Genomic DNA, 16,293 nt, shown 5'->3' on the forward strand with positions numbered 1-16,293 from the left:
CGAGCAACAGGAAACATTGTTTCATGGAGGGAATGACAAAAGAAAATTCTCCAACCAGAGGAAAATGGATATATGAGGTAAATATAATGCAAACATTTTATACTGACCAAAATCAAAGGGGGTCCCTGATATACAATCACTGATTCATACATAGACTACAAGGTAAGACATCATTGCATGTTTTAAACCCAGCAAAACAATCTGCACACATCTACATGTAATTAAAGCTCTAGGCTCAAATGTTCAATACTTCTCTTGATACATTTAAAAAAAAAGATATTTTATATTTTATATTTGTGCACATTTTAGAATACAGAATACAGAAAACAATCTCACTAGTCTTTTTTCTTGAATTTCCAAAGAAAGGGTTCCTTTAAAACCACAATCTCTCCATCGGAAGTGGGTGTGAACTACAGACTTCAGTTGGGTTAGGTGTGAGAGGACTCCCTTCCTGCCAACACACACCCTTTAAAATCATCCAGGCCAGAATCCTCGCTTACACAGCACAACCAACTGAGAGGTTCACTGCATGCACCATAATTGCATCAAAAGGCAGGTCACTCTGTAGGCATTTAGGGGCCAATCATTGACACCTTATTCGTAAGAAAGTAGTGAATTATGTGCCTATTCTGGCTTTTGGCTTATTTTCAGGCAAATGCAATCTTCCAATAACCTCCCATTAAGGAGAACACAGCTTGTTAGGAATATAAGAACAACAACACAAGCCAGTTTCTAGGTAGCAGTTTGATCAACTGAATAGGAAATGTCACCTTACACTCTCAACTGACTTTCACAGAATACGTTTTCTTGCCTTTCACTGTGAATTATTGCAACTTGTTTTGCTTCTTTGTTCTATTTGTCAGCATTTGAAACACTTCTTTAGTGTGTACACTTGAAAGGTCTAGTTTTTAAATTAATTTGCATTGGTGTGGTAACGCTCTCGCGTTAGCGCACTAGTGTTCCGCTAGGCGGAACAGGAAACACGGGGAACAGGAAACGGAAGGCGACCATTTTATGTCATTGGCGCCGACCGTTTCAAGGTGATCAGTTGTGCATCCCCGGCGCTCCGTCTATGAATAAAGAATCTACTTACAATTACCAGTTGCAGTCATCATTTTAAGATATTACAATGGCGACGAGGCTTCCGTTATAACGCAGAACCCCAGGACTGATTGCAGAAGAGCAACAGAGGTCGAGGAATCAAGCGTGCTGGCAATCGAAGTAGAACACACCAAGACGGAGCGTGGCAGAGGGCTACACCTGGCAGAGGGCTACACCTGGCAACTCAAGGAGCGCACCCCAGCCTGTGGTACACTGGATGTTCAGGCAGTGGAGGTAGGCCCGCGAGCGCCCAGGTCACCGAACACCACAGCAGCTCGAGCGAGCGAGCATAGCGACAGTGCCCGCGCGAGCAGGGGGTGACCCGAGGAGCAGTGGGAGCATCGCCCCAAGGAGAATAAGATCAGCCAGGCAAACTGGCGGAACAGAGAGAGGGCAGAGGGGAGTCATCCACCGCTCGCTCTGAAGAGATAACGGACGCCCAGGCGGTAGGAGGGGCAGGGGCGCAGACACTACCCACCCCTTCCCAAGCTCAGCTAGGAGAAGATAGCGAGAGTGACCCTGAAGAGGGGGACCCAACCAAGCAGAACACTCCAGGCAGCCCCCAAGGGAAGACAATCTCTGTCCAACCCACCAGGAACAGAGCGGGAAGAATGGCGGTGCACTCGTCATCCCTCACGCAACTGGTACCGTTCCTAACCAATCCAGGGGAACCGGAGAGGCTTTGGGAGGACTGGAAGAGGTATTTCCTTAACTACCTCGACGCGTTAGAGGAAGAGGCAGGCGTCCCATACTCCAGCAAAAGAAGAAAAAAAATCCTGCTACACAACCTAGGCCCGGAAGGGATCAGAATCTACGACACCATCGTGAAGGTGGAAAGAGATGCCGGAGACACTGATGTCTTCAGCCACGCCATAGCCGACCTAGATGCACACTTCCGGCCTGTGGTGTGTGTCGCGATTGACCGGTACAACTTTTTCCAAAGGAAGCAAAAGAGCAGCGAGACTGTAGATGAATATGTAGTTGCCCTACAAAAACTTGCCATCTCATGCAAATTCGGCGCACTACATGACGATCTTATCCGAGACCAGATCATCATGCACACGTCGAGCGCCCATGTCCAGGAAAAATTATGGGTGAACGGAGATGCCCCACTCAAAGAAATCTGGGCCATGGTCAAGAAAGCTGAACTGTCAAAACGCTGCGCCCAAGCAGCAAAGAAAGAAACAGGAGGTACGCAGTCGGTGTGCCAGATATCGACACGACAAAGAGGGGAACGCCCTAAGCAAAAGGAGCCGCCGAAACATCCAGATGGCAGGAAGCAGAAGTCCACCTATCCCACAGACCAGAGAGGGAATAAGGGAGGACGTCCGAGCTGCTACAGATGTGGGAGTGTCAACCATCTGGGGAATGACAGGGCATGCCCGGCGTTCTGGGCAAAGTGCTCGTATTGCGGAATATTTGGTCATTACGAGAAAGTGTGTCGCCGGAAACCAAAAGGAACTACAGTGAAGTTCGTTGACCGAGAGCAGCAAGACGACACCAACGAATCTGAAGAAACTGATGACCAAGAGGAAATCCTGTACATAGATGTCCAGGTATTGGAGATGGACGACTCAGGAAATGACAAGCCCCGATTAGACATGCACATCGGAGGGATACCGTTGGAGATGATAGCGGACAGCGGAGCTCCCATCTCAATAATTCAGAGGAAAGTATGGGAAGACAAATTTGTGTCCACACATGGAGAAAGACTACGTCCCATGGACTTGCGTCCAGTCACATACACCGGGCAAAAGATCCCAATGTTGGGGTACTGTCCTTTGACGTTCGAGTTCAGGGACCGCCAAGCCGTGTGCAAACTGTACATAGCGGAGAAAGGCCCATCGGTGCTGAGCTGGAGAGACCAGGGTGCCTTGGGGATCCAGTTGAATCCGGGTGGAATCGAGAAAATCCTGCTTATGACATGGAGAAGAGAGACGACGTGGAGTCTTGGAAGAGGGCGTACCCAAGAGTATTTAATGGACAAATCGGGGAGCTGGCGAGATACAAGCACCTAATCAAGCTGAAGGAAGGAGCAACGCCAGTGGTGTACAAAGTGAGGAACATCCCGTTCAGGAGCAGAGAAGCAGTACAACAAGAGCTAGACAGACTCGAGAAAGAAGGGGTGATAAGAGCCATAGAAAGTGCAGAGTGGCTTTCTCCCTTGGTGGTAGCTCAAAAACCCAACGGCAAAGTCAGGCTATGCGTGGACCTGAGGGAATTGAACAAAAATATACTCGTCGACAAATTCCCCCACCACGCATAAACGAGATGTTGTCGAAGACCAAGAACATCAAATGGTTTTCAACGGTGGACCTGTCGTCGGCCTACCATCAGGTCAAGCTACACCCCTCCTGCACACACCTCACCTCCTTCATCACACCATTTGGTTGTTATGAATTCTTAAGGATGCCGTTTGGTTTAGCTTCAGCAGCCGCGGTCTTCCAAAAGATGATGCACAAATTGCTGAAAGGAGTCGTCGACGTTCAATTCTTTCAAGATGATATCCTCGTTATGGGGAAGTCCATGCACAACCAAAATGAGAAGCTCCACAAAGTGTTCAAGATTCTACAGGACAATGGACTGACAGCCGAATGGTCGAAATGCAGATTGGGAGTGAAATCAGTCACCTATCTAGGCCACGAAATAAGTGAAGACGGGATCAGGCCCAAAACCGCCAACATGAAGGCCATTCAAGATGCACCCACCCCGTGCAAGAAGGAGGACGTTCGGTCATTCTTAGGAATGGCCGAATACTACAGCAAGTTTGTGCCACAATTCGCTTCCAAGACGCACCACCTTCGACAGCTGCTCAAAGAGAAGAATAGATTCCAGTGGGGTCAGGCAGAACATGAAGAGTTCGAAACGCTAAAGAAAGAGATGAGTGCTACCATCCCACTCCAGGGATTCGATCCCCAAGCAGAGTCAATCCTCACAACGGACTCAAGTGACCGAGGACTGGGGGCAGTCCTAATGCAGAAAACTGAAAAAGGAGAGATACACACTGTCAGCTTCGCATCCAGATCCTTAGCCCCCAACGAAGAAAAGTTCAGCGTGGTGGAGAAGGAGATGCTGGCAGTAGTGTGGGCCATGGAGAGATTCCGTCAGTACCTGTGGGGAGCGAGATTCTTAGTAAGAACGGATCACAAGCCCTTAGTCCGAGTTTTAACATCAAGTGGTCATGCGCATGCCACGCCTAGGATTGCAAAAATGACTCTGCGCCTGTTAGACTTTATGTACGACGTGGAACACATCCCCGGGCCACAAAACAAAGTAGCGGACTTCCTGAGCAGGGCGGCGGCCATGGAAGCTGGGAACGACCAAGAGGACCAAGAATGGGAAGGCTATGTGGTTGCCACTATCCAGGAAGCAGAGAAAGCAATAAGTAAGCAAGAATGGGAGGAGGCATACAAAGAAGATACTGATCTGGAAGCCATCAAAGGCTATGTTGTCCACGGATGGCCGGAGAAAAGACATCTAAGAGAAGAGCTCCGAAGGTACTGGGAGGTCAGAGAGGAACTATCGCTAGCCGAGGACTCCATTTTCATGATGAGAGGAGACAAGGTGATACCCCCTAAGGGCGTACTGGAACATCTGATGGCCTTACTACACGAAGGACACCAGGGCATCACCAAGACCAAAGCCCTGGCCAGGCAAGCTTACTGGTGGCCGGCCATCGATACACAGGTTGAAAGGCACGTGAGACAGTGCGAATCTTGCGCCAAAGCAGACAAATCTCAAAATCTAATCAGACCACCCCTTGGGAAATTCCCCATACTGGATGGACCGTGGGAAATGCTATCAGTGGACATTTTAGGACCAGTCCTAAACAAAGCAGGTACTCAGAAATATGTAGTAGCTCTGGTGGACAAATTCTCCAAATGGCCGGAAATTGAAGTAAGAGAAAACATGGACACGGAGGCGGTGGTGAACTTCCTACAGTCCACATTCCTAAGAGAAGGTATTCCGAAGATCATCATTAGTGATAATGGTCCTCAGTTCACTTCGACAAAATGGACAACCTTCACCGAAAGGAATGGGATAGAAGTGAAGCACCCACCCATCTACCATCCCGCGGGCAATGGCCAAGTGGAGCGGTTTAACCGCGTGATCATGGGAACCATCCAAGCCGCCATCAACGACGGATTAGATTGGGAGAAGGAGCTGGAAAAAATGGTCTGGGCATACCGGATCACGCCGGGCAGCACCGGGTTCAGCCCTTTCAAGGTCTGGAGGGGGAGAGAAGCGTTCACCAAGGACAATCAGGCGTGGAGGAAGTTGGTGATACAGAGCAGATGGTCTCCAGCAGTGGTAAAAAGGAACCTGGAAAGAGCACAGGAGATCTATACGACACACTTCAACAAGAACCACAAAGTGAAGAGAGCAGAGTTAGAGAAAGGGGACTGGGTAAGAGTCAAACTAGCAGTCCACAAGAAGAAGGGTGAGAGCAAGTTCTCGCCACCATTACAAGTTTTGGAACCGTACGACCGATCGGCTTTGCTGAGCGACGGAAAGGTATGGTCGCAGAACAGGATGGCAAAGTGCAGCAGGACAATCAAAGAGGAATGTGAAGTGGAAGATGGTCCAGAGTACGTCGAAGAAGATGGAGGAGAAGAAAGTAGCAGAGAAAGTAATGTGAACGTAGAAGAAGGACAGCAGGAAGTAACCGTGGATAACAATGGCGCAGGAAAGCAAGAAGGACAGTGGAGCGAACGGAAGGGAGAGAGGAATAAGGATATGACAGACAAGAGTGGTAATCAAGGTAAAGAAAGCATGGAACAGGAGTGCAGAGAGGGAGCGATGAAGGTGAGAACCAGAGTGGGAAGAGAAGTGAAGACACCTGAGAGGTTTAAGGACTTTAACATGGACTGGAAGTAAGAACTTTTATTGTTGATCCATTGTGAGTAAAGGGGGGAGATATGTGGTAACGCTCTCGCGTTAGCGCACTAGTGTTCCGCTAGGCGGAACAGGAAACACTGGGAACAGGAAACGGAAGGCGACCATTTTATGTCATTGGCGCCGACCGTTTCAAGGTGATCAGTTGTGCATCCCCGGCGCTCTGTCTATGACTAAAGAATCTACTTACAATTACCAGTTGCAGTCATCATTTTAAGATATTACAATTGGAAAGTGCCTTTTTTGCGTGGTCATGCCCGTTTATTTGACTGACGCTGCCGTTTTTTTTTTTATTTCAACCACTGGGACACTATTGATCACGTTGTGTTATATTTGTAAAGCACTTAGTTACTCCAAAACGGAGCACTAGGAGGTCAAACTGCCAAGTCTACAAAAGGGAGAGGCTATTAGGTTGCTTTAAACAGCCAGGGTTAGTTTTTCTTTTTAAAGGCCAGTTCTGACCATTGCTGCCTCACGTCAAGTGGAACGGAGTTCTACAGTTTGGGGGACAAGAGGCTGAAAGAACGGGCACCCATCCAAGCTCTTTTCACCCTTGGCAAAGCTCCTATTCTGGTTTCAGAAGACCTAAGACACCTGTTAGGTCTGCAGGGCATAATCAGTGTATGAATTCAGCGGGGACCTCTGTTGCTCAGAGTTTTATGGCAGAAACAAAGGGTTTTGAAGAATTCCTTTTTATTAATCAGGAGCCAGTGCAGTTTCATTAGCGCTGGTACCAGATAGGAAGGAAACAACGAGGGTTTTGGCAAAAGCACAGTAAGGCTGCGCCAAGTTGAGAGTGAACAAACTGAATGCAAGTACTGTGCAACCTATTTAACACATAGCAAAGGGATTGAGGTCAGACTCACTCAATTCCAGAAACCACTTTTTCAGTCACCAGTTTCTTTGATTAAATCTGTTTATTTTTGTTATCTTTCATCATATAAAATAGTTGTGATAAAGCATGTACAAAATGGAATTTTTAGGAAGGCTTTTAGAGTCAATTAAACTTATGTGATTGACATTAAAGGGGGGGGGAATATGAATCTCAAAGGGGTTTCAAAAAAGTGAGGAGATACGTAGTACAAACTACTGAGACACAGGACAAATTGAAGTTTCAGACGCACATTGGTGAACATATATTGACGACAGACAACCACAAATGATAGTGAGTGGGGAACAGTGATTGAAGGAAAATAAATTTTTTGTTGTTTTTTGTTTTAGGCCCCGCACAGGTTCTATTTTTGATGGCAGGTACAACCTAATCAACTCAATGAAGAGATACTTATGATGTTCATAGAAATTAGACCATCGAGAAAACTTTTTCTTTTGCAATACAATTTAGTGTTCGATTGGTCTATACATTCAAGGATAACAAGGTCAACAGGGTCGACGCGTTTCGAATCCCTTAGAAACTCAAAGGATTCTCTTCAGGACCACACACAAAAATCTGCAAGACATAATTTAAATAACATACTGTCAGTCGTGGGAGCATGAACCACTCTCAACTTACATGCAGCTCAGCACACAAACAGGTCCTACCTGTGTTCTGTTGAAAAGAGTTCTCCTTTTTTGAGTACTGAAAAAGGGGGGGAGAAGTCAGGTAAGTAGTGTCATGGAATCAGGCGTGGTCAGATTTGTCAGATAATGGTGTCCTATGGGTAGTACTCACTTGAATGAAGGTGGTTGAAGATTTAACAGAATCCTCATGTATTCAGGTTCCGAGGGACCAATATGTCCATTACTTGTTTTTTGAGAAATTGAATTCCCGTATTTCTGGAAAAGAGTTAATTTTTAGGGTTACCGGATTGATTGTTTCTGTATATATGTCATATGCATAAATCAAGTACAAAGTGATAGTTGCGACTCGTTTGCACTGGCTCCTTAGGGTCAACATTTTAGATGTTAAAAAACAACCGGGTTCGCATTTTACGGCACTGGGCATCTGTGCGTGGCGTTGTAAGGAAGCTGTTTGAAGCGTGTTAAAGCGTTCCTGCGTTTGTTAAAGAAGATGTTGAACGCATCGTGAAATGCATAAATCTCCAATCAAAAACGGGAGTCTTTTAACGAATTTTGAAATAACCAGCAAGCGTATTACCTCGGTTTAGGAACGATGTCTTCTACCATGGGTCGCTTCCGTGAATGTGAGCGCCGGTAATTGGCTCCGGGTTAGCTACCATAAATTGGGTCTCACTTCCGGGTTGGAAAACTAAGTGGTGTAGGGAATTGTAGTCTTCTGTCTAATGTTCGATTCCCGTATGAATCCAAAATAGGTTTTTTCAAAAAGTACATGCCTTGAGCTTTTTCAATTGGGGGACAATGTCAGTAATCGTGAGTGGCTTGTATGAATACAAGCGGCAAATCGTAGTTATGAGTTGGCCACAAAGCAATAATGTAATAAATCCCGATTACGGGTTCGCAGGCGAGATGGTGTTGGAAATTACGGGTTCGCAGACACGGGGGTTGTTGGGAATTGTAGTTTATTTCCAATAACGGGTCAGTTGTAAGTTGGAGGCAAATTTGTAATGGAAATCATGGTACTGGATGGAAGGCATTATTAAGTTACATTTTTGTGAAACCATGAATACTAAATCACTGACAAATTAACATTTGTTTTGGGGAGGTAGTTCTGTTCCTTCTTATGAGGATATCCGTTTATTGAAAATTGGAGAATAGGACTTCTAATCATAAATTGTACAATTTTGACATCTCATTGAGGCTACAAATGGTTGTATTAAATTTGAGAATAAGCAATGCTTCTCGCTGTCTCAGTCTGGCCTCTACGTCTCCGCCTCTCGGATCATGCTCGATCTTAGAGATAATTGTCCATTTTAGGTCATTTTCTACATGAGAATGGTCAATCCAATGTTGAACAAGAGGAGCTGACAGGACATTTTTCTTTATCCGGGATTTGTGTTGCGACATCCTTTGTCTAGCTTCCTGGTTTGTCTTCCCAATATACAATTTATTGCATGGGCAGAGTATTCCATAGACGATGTTTCTTTCTTACAGTTTGTAAATTGGTCATGTTTCCATGATATGCCTTCATATTGAAACAAATTACCCTCAATGGTAGAGATGCAGCATACGCATGTGCCACATTTTCGATGTCCAGTTATGGGGGGAAGATTGACATAATCCCGTAATGTCGGCGCCTTAATTGTGGGTACCGCTACCCTGACGATTTGATTTGCTAGACTTTCATCTTTTTTGAACGCGAAAAGTGGTACTTCAGAAAGTTGGATATCAAGATCTTTTAACAGATGCCAATTTTGGTGGATGATTTTTTTGAAGAAATTGGACGATGGACAATAGGTTGAAACGCAAACTGTGCGTTGTAGATGTTTCTTCTCTTTCTTTTTCAAATGTTCTTCGCGTGGGGTCCACCACGCTCGTTTGATTGCCTGCTTAAGTAGTCTTGCCGGATAGCCACGCTCTAGTAGTCTTTCTTTTAGAGCGTTCGCATGGTTCATGTATTCATCCTTGAAGGTGCAGTTCCTCCGGATGCGGAGGAATTGTCCTACCAGTAAGTTCTGTTTTAGGCTTCTTGGGTGGTTGCTTGAGTAGTCCAGTGCTTTGTTTCAAGTCAGATTTCTTCTTAAAGAGTGTTGTTACCAACTGACCATTGGAGCAGTATATTTCGACGTCCAAAAAAGAAAGGCGAGTCTTAGATGTTTGAAGACTAAACTTAATATCTTTTATTCTGTTGTTGAGCCATTCATGGAATGTTAAAAGCTGTTCAGAAGTTCCAGACCATGTGAAAAAGACGTCGTCAATGAACCTGACCCGTCCACCGAGCCATTGATGGAACAGGTTATTGTTATGGATGTATTTGTCCTCGTATTGGCTCATGAATAGAATCGCCAATTCCGGGGCAAAAGGACAGCCCATGGCTACTCCTTTTATTTGAAAGTAGAAGTCATCTTTGAATCTCAAGTAGTTTTTTTTCAATGCCATTCTGGCTAGTTCCAAGAAGAATTCCGTTGGTATTTTGGTCGGACGTGCCCGTTTGTTCAAATAAAGTTCCAGCACTTCCAATGCTTGATCTTGAGGGATTTGAGTATATAAAGACACAATGCCCATACTCACCAGGAGATCATGATTTTCATTGAATGGAAATTGATGTAATTTGTTTAAAAAATCCGTGGTGTCCTGAAGAAAAGATTTAACTTCAAGTGTAAACGGTTTTAGAAAGAAATCAATACATTTCGACACAGGTTCAAATAGTGAGTCGCACCCAGAAATAATGGGTCTGCCTGGTGGTGTTCGCTCATTCTTATGTACTTTGGGGAGTACATAAAATAAGGGTGTTCGCGGGTGTTTATTGATCAAATAGGTATATTCATTTTTTCCAAGGAACCCTTGCTCCGAGCCTCTGGTCAAAATTTTTGATAGCTCATTTTTGAGTTCAATAGTTGGATCGGCGTTGATTTTGCGATAGCACTCTGTATCTGATAGTTGTCTGGTGGCTTTGGCTACATATTCATTTGTGCCCCAAATGACAATGGCACCGCCTTTATCGGCTTGTTTCACGATAATGTTTTCATCATTTTTGATGGCAACTAGCGCTTGTTTCTAAACTCTAGACAGATTGGATTTAACAAATCTACTACCCTTCTTCTCTTGTGCTGCCATGGCGGATAATACTGTTTTTTCAAAATAAATGACTTCTTTAGGTACTTTGTGTGTGGGTGGGCAGAAGCTGGATTTCCTTCTTAATCCTGTAGTTTCTGTTTGTTGCAAGCTTTCTTTATCCGAAAAGAAAGTGATCAATCTAATTTTTCTGCAAAATTCGATGAATTCAAGTTTTAGTCGGACGAAGTCAGTTGGTTTTGACGGGACAAAGGTGAGTCCTTTTTCCAAGACACTTATTTCCGTTGGGGTGAGGAGTTTATTAGAGAGATTATAGATAGAAGATTTCTCTAGTTTTTGTAGTTCTGTCTCCTCGTGGATATCTCCCAAGGTTGTTGAAATCTCGTTTTGCCTCTGGCTTTCTGTTGGCCCTGTGCTAAAAAAGATTGTTGTTGTTGTTGGTTGCTTTGTTGGTAATTTTGTTGGTACTGTTGTTGAAAGTTGTTTTGATAACCACCTCTACGTGTGAATTGGGGACGAGAAGCGCCTTGATCTGAATCACTTCCTCCTGATGATGAAGTATCTGAAAAAGTCAAATATTTAGTCCGCGATCTACCCTGGTTATCCGGGAGAAATCGTCGCGCCTCAGGTCGAGAGTAGAAATCTTGTTGAAGATATGGATAGGCTTTTTCAAAGGTAAAGTTTTGTTTATCTCTTTCAAAATTACTATCCTTTTGTTGGACCGTGTAGTCTTTAAATTCCAATATATCTTTTTCAACTTTTTCAAGTAGATTCTCAGAATCTTGAATCAAAGGATTTGATTTAATTTCTGCCTCTAATGACTCAATCTCTTCGAGTTGTAGTTTTGATGAACGTTGCGCAGTTTCAATAGTCAAGACCATCAGGTCTCGGCTACATTTGGTTTCAATGTAACTAAAGCCTTTTTTATAGATGTTGTCTTCAGTAAATATTACTGGTATATTCTTTACTATCAGTCCTGATGGTATAGTGCCTGACCTGAGATGTTGGAGTAAATAGTGGCCATTTAAGTCAGTTCGGATTTGCTTCTTCTTTAGGCGAATGAGTTTGTCTGATTCGTTATTACTCTGAGCACTACTGCTTAGAGTGGCTGAGCCAAACAAAGGAGGGTCGCTCAAAAGTTTTTTTATGTGATCTTCGCTGTATGCGCATGTTTGGTCTTCTGACATGTTAAATAATTGAATCAAAATTTTGGAACTAGACGTACAACATATACCATTTACACACTACACAAACTTGCATACATGATCAATATGAACAAAAAAAGAGCATTCAAGAAAAAATTACTGAACTATAAGAAATAGTAGAAAACCACAAATGATAACCACAATATCAATTATCGTGACTAAGACGCACTTTCGCGTCAGGGAAACCTCGCGGGCCAGCACCCGCTAAAGTAGCAAGGAAACAACGAGGGTTTTGGCAAAAGCACAGTAAGGCTGCGCCAAGTTGAGAGTGAACAAACTGAATGCCAGTACTGTGCAACCTATTTAACCCCTTCGATGCTCATGACGGAACGGTTCCGTCATGAGGCACAGTGGAGCTGTGCTGATGACGGAACCGTTCCGTCATGACCACACCCATTGCTATTATCCCTCAGCACCGGAGGGGAATATGTGCAGCAGCAATGTGGTTAACACATAGCAAAGGGATTGAGGTCAGACTCACTCAATTCCAGAAACCACTTTTTTTTCAGACACAGGACAAATTGAAGTTTCAGACGCACATTGGTGAACATATATTGACGACAGACAACCACAAATGATAGTGAGGGGGAACAGTGATTGAGCACAGGTTCTATTTTTGATGGCATCAATATATGTTCACCAATGTGCATCTGAAACTTCAATTTGTCCTGTGTCTCAGTAGTTTGTACTAAGTATCTCCTCACTTTTTTTAAACCCCTTTGAGATTCATATCCCCCCCCCCTTTAATGTCAATCACATAAGTTTAGTTGACTCTAAAAGCCTTCCTAAAAATTCCATTTTGTACATGCTTTATCACAACTATTTTATATGATGAAAGATAACAAAAATAAACAGATTTAATCAAAGAAACTGGTACCAGATAGGAGCATCAAGGCATATTCAGAAGCAGCTGGGCTGCTGCGGTTTATTACTCTTTGGAGCATATTTAGTCTGCCTTGGGTGGCACTCAGGTAGCGCAAGTTACAGGAATCGAGTCTGGAGACCAGGAGTGCTTGGATTACAGTCTCCCTGACCACTTCTGGAACGAGACCAATGATCTTGCATAGCATTTTCAGAATGCCAAAACATTCCCCTGTAAGTTTGGACATCTGATTGTCAAAAGTGAGATAGATGTCAAGCCAGATTCCCAGGTTCTTTATTTGAGGTTTTGGGGTTAGTACTGGACCCAAAGCAGTTGGCAGTTTCCCCACGATTAGTACATCAATTTTTTCTTCATTCAGTCTGAGGCAGCTCTGTTCATTCCATTCTGCCAGGCTAGCCAAGCAGGTTCGAAAACCGTCTGCGAAGGTCCCATTGTCCTGATTCAGGGAGATGATATGTTAAGTATCATCAGCGTATGGCACTATTTTTACACCATGGCGCTCAACCACATCAGCAAGGGGATGCATATACACACAACATAGTTCAGCACTCAATTTCAAAATTAGATAAACAAGTAACATGTTGTAATCCATAGTCCACAATTAGAGAAAGCAAAGTAATATCTTCTTAGTAAATCATTGTACGAGTCGTTCTTCCTTAGAAAATATATTCTTTATTCATAAGTTGCTCTTAAAAACACAGCATGCAATTGATAGCCGTTGCGTTTCGTCCCCCTTGGACTTCTTCAAGGCCTTGCATGCAAATTATGTTTCCCGCATGTTCTTCAGGTTGTGTTTTCTAGTGTGGATACAATGATGTATTCCATAAATGGAGTATGTTAGCTCCAAAGGGTGCTGGCGTGGTGATGCAGTAAACATCATTTGCATGCTAAGCCTTGAAGAAGTTCCAGGGGGACGAAACCCATTTTGCCATATAACTCATGCAACCAACATCATGCTGGAATGTGAGGTGTTTTCAAAATACAAAAAAGTGTATTTCTTTAACATGTGGAAGCGTTTCACCTTGGTAACTCCGATTATATCTCTGTATTGAGTATTTATTAAAAGTGAGAGTTTTAAAACATGCACAAGGAAACATTCCTGCCCCCACCCTCATGACAATGCTCTTAGATAACTAAGAGGTAAGTCAGTTGTCATGTGTACTCAATATGTGGGCTAGATTCTTGTAGTAGAAGGAGCATTATTTTAGTATATTAAATCAAACACAAGAGCTTTTCTGCACTGGGCACCTCCTGTACTTATGTATTTGAAGGTTCTCTCATATCTGATAATGAACAAAAAGGAGTCTTGCTGAAATTAATTATTTCCTTCGGATCACACAATTTGGTCAAGCAGGGAAGCAAGGATTGAGATTTTTACACTGTACAGTTCAGCCACTAGGTGGGTATCTCTTTCTGCCATTAAAGGTTTATGCCTTGTCATTAACTCTTTAGTTGCTGTGTGGCAGGCAGAATCCACATTTTATTTTTGATAGTTTAACATAGCGCGAACCTTGCACAAAGAGGACTTACATAAGAATGCGTCACAAGACAGGGAGATTGTCAAGATTCACAGGACGCTCCTTTCCACTGCAGCTTTGCAGCTGGATAACTGAGTCTCTACGACATAAAGTGTTTTGCTCTTCATTAGGCAGTTTTCGAGGGGCGAGCTGGGTGTTAAACGTATCACTGGTGTTTCTGGCACCAAACACCAAGCCGGAAGCACTCGATGACATGTTCAAGGTGCCTTTATTGGCATCAATTGCTCATTAGCTACTTTTGAAGAGGAGTCTAGCGAGAACATTCACATTTTTTAAATCAATATTTCCCCCAAACATGAAATGTAATACACACCCTGCCAACTTTCCATTTATAACATCATCGCTGCTATTGATCAAATGAACAAACACACACACATTGGACCGAGTTTGCACTGTGTAGTTTTACCTCCGCTGCTCTGGCGACTTGAGTAGGAAAGAATGCTTAGTCTCTTCTCTATTTCCAAAGCTTCGTGGGCCACTCGCTCCTCCATATATGCTGGATTTACATTGGGATCTGCAGGGGGGAAATGGAATTGTAGTGTCAGCAGCTACAATCTATTATGTGTACAGCACGTCGAATAGTTAAATGTGCTACACCCTGCAGAAATGGAGATGCCAACATTACTCTTTAGTTGTTGTGGGGAAGACAGACATTTTGGGAGCCTGTTAGATATTTCTAATTTCCCGCCTTTTCCTGATTAATTTGCTGTGAAAAAGCATAAAAGTAAGTCCTCGGTTCTGCTCTGAGCCAGGGCAATGCTTCATAATAGAGCCTCAGGCCTTCAAAAACATCTGCAGGTGCCCACCACATGCAACCACCGTGACAACTCAAGCACTGAAATCGTGGTATGATTTATTTCCCAATATGTGATCTTTATACAAAATGCCCCCTCATTCTTTTTTTGGGGGGAAATATTTTTATTGAAATGCTTTCTAATTGCAAGACAACAACAGTGGTTATCAGTGGGATATGTAAACATGTTCAAGTAGACAGCAGCGTATCCAATCAGCAGTAAAGGAGAGTCAAGCAATGTTATTATGCGCCAGAGCATTATTGTAGGCCCCATCTTCCCTTTCTAACCATATACCCAACCATATACAATCGTTGTGAATCAGCGAGCGAGAGTCCATAGCGTGTAAGCTAAGGCTCCCATATTTTCCAAAACTTTTTAGGGAAGCCCCATGCTTTATATGTTGTCTTCTCTCCTAGCATATACATGTCCGTGCTCTTTCTCCACTCAAAAAGAGACAGACCCGCTGCGGCCCCCCACGCCTTAGCTATGTCATGTTTCGCGACCAACAACCCTAGCTGCAGCAAGACCAACTTAGGTTTAGGGAGGTCAATGTTCGTGGATATTCCCAATAAAACAAACGAGGGGTTGAGTGAAATCGTCTCGTCCAGGACACTCTCCATCTCCCCCATCAGAGTTGTCCAGTATCTTTGAATCTTAGAACACTCCCATACTGTATGATAAAATGTGCCTTCTGACCCTAGACAACGCAAACAGGTGAATGTTTCTGCCCTTTCTATGCGGTGCAGTCGCGCTCTGTCGTAGTAGGCCCTATGCAGGTATTTGTATTGAATCAGCCTGAGGCGCGATCGGATGGCTACTTTTCGAGGATGCATCAATGCCATCTCCCAGTCCAAATCGTCCATCTCCCCCAGCTCCGATTCCCATTTCCTTTGCAATTTCTGCAGTGTATCTTGCTTATTGTTTATTATTGTTCTATACGTCCAAGAGACATCTTTTTCCACTATTTACTCCATCAAGAGTCGTCCCTCTAAGGGTGTGTATTCAGGGATGTCATCAGTGTCTAGGCCCTGCGCCTGCCAAGCATGTTTCAACTGTAAGTACTTGTAGTGTTGGGTTGTGTTCATGTCGTATTCCGTCTGAACGCTTGCAAAAGTGACTAACTCTTTGCGGTATAGTATGTCTTTAAGTTGTGAAATGCCCAACAGGTGCCATTTTCTGAAGCCTTGCAGCTTCTTAATTCCTGGCATGCCCCACTCATTCTTGAGCCTTTCAACTGACTGTAGTGTATACCAGATTTAGTGCTGTATTCCAGGGCTCCCCATCAA

General features: G+C 43.9%; 1 protein-coding gene across 1 annotated transcript in view; it reads right to left on the reverse strand.

The window, feature by feature from the left end:
* DOK7 (docking protein 7) overlaps nucleotides 1-16,293 on the reverse strand; it is a 549,432-nt gene that overhangs the window by 256,438 nt on the left and 276,701 nt on the right. The window contains exon 6 of the mRNA XM_086964146.1: nucleotides 14,620-14,727. Within this exon, the coding sequence (XP_086820272.1) occupies nucleotides 14,620-14,727 (108 nt within the window). The remainder of the gene's footprint in view (nucleotides 1-14,619; nucleotides 14,728-16,293) is intronic.

This window comes from Lissotriton vulgaris, chromosome 3_2 (assembly GCF_964263255.1).
Source record: "Lissotriton vulgaris chromosome 3_2, aLisVul1.2, whole genome shotgun sequence".
Lineage (NCBI taxonomy): Eukaryota > Metazoa > Chordata > Amphibia > Caudata > Salamandridae > Lissotriton > Lissotriton vulgaris.